General features: G+C 44.1%; 1 protein-coding gene across 1 annotated transcript in view; it reads right to left on the bottom strand.

The window, feature by feature from the left end:
- Positions 1-5,949, bottom strand: part of LOC118474706 (probable cytochrome c biosynthesis protein) — an 11,570-nt gene extending 5,621 nt beyond the window's left edge. Inside the window, exon 1 of the mRNA XM_035963737.1 lies at positions 1-5,949. This exon is cut by the window's left edge and continues 5,621 nt beyond it. Coding sequence (XP_035819630.1) covers positions 4,061-5,926 — 1,866 coding nt within the window. The 5' untranslated portion in view covers positions 5,927-5,949 and the 3' untranslated portion in view covers positions 1-4,060.
- Positions 5,950-7,631: the final 1,682 nt, after the last annotated feature.

The raw sequence follows: 7,631 nt of genomic DNA, 5'->3' as shown, positions 1-7,631 counted from the left end.
AGATCTCGTAAAGGAAAAATTAGCTAGCTCAGCAGGTTTGGACCCGGGTGAATCAGTTCAGTGAAGGAAGGGAGCCTAAGCCTAAACTTAAGGCTTTTCCAAGCCTTGCCGATAGGCGCCTCATGGCTCGCTCAGTTCGCTCGCGGAGTTCTTAGATCAGTAGATTTGGATAGAGTCTCGCTCATCTCATAAAGGAAGAGTAGCGCGCTAGCGCGGCTCGCTTCGCTTTTCGACGCGGAGCTCGCAGCTGTCGAAGCCTGCTTCAAAACTACAGGGCGTGCGTTAGCACTACGGCTTTTCAGCCTCCCTTTGCTGGTTCCGAACTATCACTGATCCCACCTTCAAACCTTTTTCTTTTAATCTCAGGAAGGCTTTCTCGGGGAGAAAGCTGGTTGGGGAACTGCTAAACGACCTAAAAGAAAGAGGAGACTGACTCTGACCTTTCAAAGCCCTATCTCATCTGGTTGATAGTAGAAGGTACGTACGATGGTACCATGGACATAAACGAGGTCGAGCATATCTTTAATGATTTAAAACTAAAGCGTACCTAAAGCCTGCCCTGGATATGAAAAAGGGATTTGAGCCAGAAGAAGATGAGGATCTATCACCAGATGAGGAAATGGAAACAACTAAGTATTAGTTAGGTTCCGGAAATGGAAATGGTAACAGCGGCCCAAAACTCAAATGGTAAGGTTTTCTTTGAAAAGAAAAAGGAATGGGATGGGGTATGAATCCTTAACTACAAAAGAAAAGTAAGCACCTCTCCTAACTAATTAGTTAGTATCGAGAGACTAGGCTTTTCATTAAAGTTGAAGGAGACAAACAAAGTCTTGCCGATGGAAGAAATTCCATCGTCGTAAGGGAAGGCCTTGGTCAATCAACTCACCGCCATTGACCAGGGGAGGGGGGAACAATCTGATGAGCGAGATCATAACACGTGAACAACAAACCATACCGATAGGTTGATAGTTTTCTGTTGGTACGGCGTGTGGTCACAGGAACAATCGGCGGTCGTAGCATGAACTAAAGAGTACCTTCATTTTACAGCGTATAGAGGTGTACCAATCCCACCATGATCGCCAGAGCAAGATTCATTCTTTAATCGCTACCAGATCAAACATGAGACCAGCATCCGGAACGCAAAAGTTTTTAGAAATCCTTATCTTTCGGCTTTTTAAAGAAGATAGGCCATTACAAAAACAAGGTCTAACAGTCGACTCTTTCCTATCAGGATTTTACAACCTGAATACCAACCTGGGGGACCACTATTATATTAGAAGAGAGCATAATAAGTAAATGCCGACGCCATCTTTTACTTTTTGGATTGGATTGGATGGTCGGCGGCGCCATAAACTCGATAACCAGCACCGCGGAGTCAATAAATTCAACTAAATAGAATCCTAAAACAATCTTATTCGAGCACACGCGGGACCCGCAGCAATGAAATTCACACAAGCGGCAATCATCCGAGCAGAGAATGGAGAAGGGAAATATACTTTGAATTGTTTTTCCGAATGAGAAAGCCTTTGGCAAACTCCTTGCAAATCCGTTTTTGCCGGGCACAATAGACATATCTGCTCAGTCACAACATAAGGAACCCCCAATGTTCCTCAAAGCCTACCCGGCCTGACAGCTTTAGTTGAATGATCTGATCCCGAAGCTAGCTTTCTACTTAAATTGCTATGACTGGCCAACTAATGATCGGACTACCTATCTTGATGTTTTGAATCTGTATTCAGAGCTTTTTTCCAACTACCGGGACTACTAATTTAAAGTACAAAGCTCTCCTATGAATATGCTACTGCTCTTACTTTCTACCTGAATCCGAGCATTGAAGCAAGCTCTTTATCGCACCATAACCGAGTCTCCCCTTGCAGCTCTGATCAATCCACCCGGCAAATAACTGCTCCTTACTCTTTGATTGTATGTCCATTTTTGCTTGATGTCTGGCTCACCGGATCTGGTACATGAAAAAGCCATTCCTTTTCGCTTTCCTTCAACCACTCAGTATACTTTTTTACTGGAAGAGTCAAGCGAAAGCAATTAGTTTAGAAGGAAGAGGAAGACCTGGGGTGGGGGGCTTACGTCCTCATTTCACTCTTTTTGCTCCTGCGAGACACGACTCAACTACTTTTTACAATTGACAGGGTAGCTCGGAGGTCAGATGAGGGGTCTTCCCCATAAAGATAGATTAGTACTGGAAGGTTCAGATGAAGGAAGGGCGGGCTGAAACAAGGCACAAACTTTGAAATGGGGTAGGGTAAATAAATATGAGCAATCCGTGAGAATAGCAAACCCCTATCTCTTATAAAGAAGAAGATAGATAGGTCCACGAGTTGAGACAGAGAAGTTCTGACTAATCAAGTAGGAGTTTACCCACGAGAGTCAGAGGCTGCATCATCAAAGGGGTATAGAAATAATTCAGAAGCACTATGGCCTGAAGCGAAGGGCAGGAACGAACGGAATCAATGTGTTCCAATTTATCCGGAGTAAGGACAGCAGCCGAGAAGGGGAAAAAAAATAGCGTAGAAAAAAAAAGGTAGGACCAGATCATGCGAAGAGCTCTTCGCCCTATTGATTAGGAATCTCGATCAGAAACCACCAGGCCATGTCTCCCGATAAAAATCCCCACAATGGATGTCAGGCCTTGGCTTCATAAAATCTGATTGGATCCGCACTATAGGATAAGAATACAGATAGGCTGACTATGACTAAGAAGATCTTCCAATTTTCTTACCTGAAAAGATGAGTTATTCAAAGGAATACCTGCAAAATAGAATAAACACATGGCACAGCTGGGTGCTAGAATAGTAGTTAATAGAAGTTCTAGTCACTTAAAAAAAAAATAACCACTGCTTAACTTAATTAGATCGTAGAAGATAAGCAAGCGGGTTCGGGCAGTTAGTCCTATTTGAAGGTCAGAAGTTCGGGTAGTAAGGGCTAGGTTTATATAGGGGCTATATTTTTTAGAAACATATGGTCTTGCTCATTTCCCATCAAGGAATGGAGATTGGGTTGGTGTTTGGAAGGGATTCAGTAAACTGACCTTGGCCAGCAAGCAGAAAAAGGACTGACGTCTTGGGGCGCGCTAGCGCGCGTACTCTTCTTCTGCGAGACTCCATCCAAATCCACCACTTACTCGTTGGTTGGTGTTCCATTCTGTTATCTTAGACTATGCTGCCTTCTTCAATTCCATTCTTCGTCTCCCTAGTCGAAGTCTTCTTGCTGGCCCAACCCAGCATTTTTGAGTGCCGTGCCAGGGCGATAGGCGCTCCGCAGTCACGCATGATCACCAGAGCCTTTCTTGGCTATGTAAATATAGGGCCGGAATAAGTGCAAGATCCTCAACAAAATGGATTAAGGTGGGCTTCGGATTATTAATAATTTTTTCTATCTTGTCATTAAGTTCTTGTTTGAATCTGCCTTATCACAATATCCCTCCTTTTAGGGATAAAGCTATCAATGGCGAATCGAGCATTCGCTATCCTTTTTATTTTTTTAGCTTTGAATGGAAGAAAAGTAATGAAACCTGCGATGGCTACTGAATAACCTCCTTCTATTTTATTAATTTGAAACCCTTTTACCTTTTTCTTCGTTCGCCAAATCTTCTTCAGTTCTATCCAAGCTCGGTTTTGTCTGAATCTTTGTGGAAGAAGAAGCGGTTCGCCAGCCGCTACATCCAGGGATCCCACAAAATCATTAAACCCGGCGGCTGCTCGCTCTTTGATCAGTGATTCACCGGCCACTAGATCGATGAAGAATCTCTCAAAAATCCGCTTTTTGATCAGTGATTCACCAGCCACTACATTCTTGGATCCCACCTTATTCTCAAACCTGGTGGCTCGCTTGATTGGCAGTCCTGTAAGCTCATCTTGCATACAAATTTTTGGGGTACCAAGGCCTGCATCCACCAAGAACATTTCTTCCCTTAAGCGTAAGCGTAAAACTGAAGATTGTAAGGCGTTTCCACTACATAATAAGAAACTCGAATTAGATCTTGGAAATGATCGACTCCAATAGATGCTCATCATAAGCTTTTTTTTCCTCCTATTCCTATTGATCAGAAGTATCCAGCAGCGCCACGCCAGAGTGACTTCCGAAGCGCTACGGACGGGACGAAATCCGGCAGCCAGCCAGTTGCTGGCTCGGAATAACCAGCCCAGCAAGAAGCTAAATTCTTCCATAACATAACGGGGCGGGGTTGCGCGCGAGCCGGGTGACGTAGGTGCACAAGAGTACTTCGCGCCACAACCATCTCTTTTTTATAGGTTCTACGGACCTGCTTCATCTGGTAAAAAAGAGTCATAGATATGCCTGTAATTAGAAGGAAGAACCGCCATAAAAATCTTCCTCGTGTATCGTCTGTAGCAGAACTATGAACGGGAGCTAGCAATCCGGACCGTATTGAAAAGGTTCCTGAGACACAGCATGGAAGAGTCAAAATATTCAGAAGCGAGGTCCAATAATGAAGAAGGGGTAGAATTACTGAATGAATAAGAGCTGTGGCTAATACCCGAGGCATAAAAGACGCATTTTCTACGGGATCCCGAAACCACCAGCCACCCCGACCTAATTCATGATGAGCCCACCAACTTCCTGGCGAGATGCCTACGGTTAAAAACAACCAACATGTCAAGATCCAAATTCGAATTGGTTCCTGGTCCTGGTCAGAGACCACTGTGTTCGCGCCGGCGGTCCAACAAAGAGGCGAAGTAGTGGTGTCTTTCTTTCCATTACGAACGACAACACGCTTCGCCTGCTCCCTCCCCGTGTCCATTAGCGCTCCTGTCCAGAGCGAAGAGAAGGCGAAAAAGCGCCGCCGAAGCAGGCTTCTATTGCTACGCAACAATAGAGCAGGCGCGCCGCCCACAAAATGTTTGAATGATCGGGTAAAGAGCGAGCTTCTTATATGGGATCCGACGCATCCAGCAGAGCGAAGCAGCGTTCCATTCTTTTCGGCGGCATCCTTCCGCATTGGCGGCGAGTGGAGTGCCACAATCCCATTCATCATTTTTGATCTACATAACCCAAAGCCCATAGCACTGGCGACGTCTCCGGCATAAATGCAAGGAGGATGTATAGCTGATATAGGATCTTGTGGAACAGGATTTGATTCTGCAAGCGGTTCGGTACGAACGAAGAAATTTCGAACAAAAGGATCGGAACTCGCTGATAGGAAAGGAGAGAAAAACAAAGCAATGCCAAGAGCTCCGTCAATCTGCTGTTCATCGATAGACGAAGCTCTCTCTTTTTCATCTCGTGCCAGATGTAACAAAAGATTAGTCCTTTTTCCTTCTCGCGAACCACGGGAGCGCCCAGCGCCCAGAAGAGCAAAGCTCATTTTCAAAACTGGGTCAAGCGGCGCATTAAAAAGGGCTGGCCCGTTAAAAGGACGCTTACTTTGCGAACGAAGTTCAGAATCAACAAGGGTTCTCCGAACGAAGGGAGTGTACAACTGGGGCGCAGCTCCACTTTTTTGTTGGAGAGATAGAATGGAGTTCTTCACGAAGTTCGAGACAAAGGAAAAAATAAAAGTTTCTCTATAGCCTCTGCGTTTTGAGACATTATGGCTTTGGGGTCGACCCCGGTACCGGTAACAAAAAAGGAATCCATAAAAACTTGGGATCCAACACCATGAGAAAATACTACCCTCATGATTAGACCATGTCCCTGAGATTTGATAAAAAAAAGGTGCATTAGCGGTTAATACGTTGTAATTAGATAAGTTATTTGGAATATGACGGAACGAAAGACCAAGGAAAGAAAGAAGAATGCACCAAAATGCAGGTGCTGCACCAAACGCTGGTGGTTGTTTCTTGTTGTAAGTGAATGCAACGAAAAGACCCGGAAATAACAAATAATGAGAAAATTCATTTATAGACATTTCGTGCTCATTTCCTAATTTCTGCTTAGTTATTCCCATCATCCGGTAACCACAGGATGATCCCAATCTCCTTTTAGTAATAGATCTTTTTGATATGTCTCAGCGGCAAGGAAGAGAAAATGCAATGCATCGAGTCGTTTATCAAGAAAGTGGACGAGCTATGGATCAAGATCATATTTAGTCCAATTTCTACCGGTGCACTTCTCATGAAATAATTCCCTTTCCAAGGAAAGGAAAACAAGAACTCGAATACTCGTAATAGCGATCCCGATCCACCTACTTTTTTTCTATTCTTTTATTCTAAAGCACAAGCCATTTTTATGCATGGGGCATAAGAGTGGACAATCTATGTTATCGAAGGAAGTAAATAACAACACTTCAGCGTTTCGGTCTACCCACCCTCATTCAGTAAACCAATAGGATTGCAGCATTGGAATTAGAGTTGGCCAGGTCCTCTAAAAAGAAAAGAAGAAACTACTTAGACTTAGACTTAGAATAGAGAAATGCCATTGGTTTTCTCGTACTACGATATCTTTTTTTTTGTTTTTGGCCATGATTGTGCTGCTCCTGTGAAGGCTAGTGGGAAAGCTCACCGTTCGTTGTGATGAGTGGGGGCCTTGTATCTGTATTCGGATCAGCTCCTTAACATAGTTTCCTGCTTGAACCCTGGCTGGGAGCTGGGAGAGGTGTCCCACTACAGGTGCAAATAAACCATTTTACCTTTCAGGGGAAAGGAAACAAACCACTCAATAATCGGTAGAAATTCCTCCTACTGAACTGAGCCAATCTCTCTCCTTTTGTCTAGTTAGCCGGTTCTGATTGCAGCTTCCTATTTTCCTATTATTGTTTCTCTTCCATCGAGAAGCCATTCTTCATAAGTCAATAACTGGGAGCCAGTGTCATTAAGTGGCCTATCAGAATACAGGTAGCAACCATACGCACTTGGCTTGGCTGAAAAATCCTGCTCATAAGCCAGGTCTGTGTGCCGAGTACAGCCGTTGCCTCAGGGGAAGCGAACAAAGTCATTGGAATAGTTTATTTATTGGGTGGGTCCTTCTCTTCTCATTTCAAGATCGATCATCTCGAGTCTCGGGCTGAATAACCTACTCTTCCTCCGATCTGTAAAGATGAATTTCAATACCTTGTTCTTATATGAGTTTCATGAGTACGATCTAGACTATACTTATTTTATCAGGTTTTTTTCGCATAGCGAGTAGAGGAATAGTTTATAGTTTTGGAACCACCTGAGCAGGAATCGCTGATCCACCTTCACTTGTTTCCTCTGGCTTCGATTCTTTTATTGTATAGTGGACTACTTAGGAGCTTTAGCACTGACCCTCGTGAAAAAAAGAGCTGGGACCCACCTACTATAGATATAGATATAGATGGGCCTCGTTCCTTTATAATACGATCTAGCTTGATCCATCATCCTCAAATTATGATAACTGCCTTCTAGCCGCAGCCGGAGCTACTTCTAATCCGGAATCCAAAGGAGTCGAGCTTTTCGTACTACCATCGCCCGGGCATCGCTTTCTTCCCACTGCTTTCGTCCTGTTTTATTGCTCCTCCTCTCAACTTATTGTTCTTGTGAATACCGTACGTAGTAGTTCTTGTGAATATCAATCTAGGCGTAGGGCTTGCAAGATTCGCTTCGTGCCGTTGGGAAAACACTGGTATATGCTTAGCCCTTCTCTTCCTTGAGGTTTAAGGGGGAAAGATATCGTCTTCTAAACTGAGGAGAGTTATG

Source organism: Zea mays, unplaced genomic scaffold (assembly GCF_902167145.1).
Source record: "Zea mays cultivar B73 unplaced genomic scaffold, Zm-B73-REFERENCE-NAM-5.0 scaffold_304, whole genome shotgun sequence".
Classification (NCBI taxonomy): domain Eukaryota; kingdom Viridiplantae; phylum Streptophyta; class Magnoliopsida; order Poales; family Poaceae; genus Zea; species Zea mays.
This window is presented reverse-complemented; position numbering and strand designations above follow the sequence as displayed.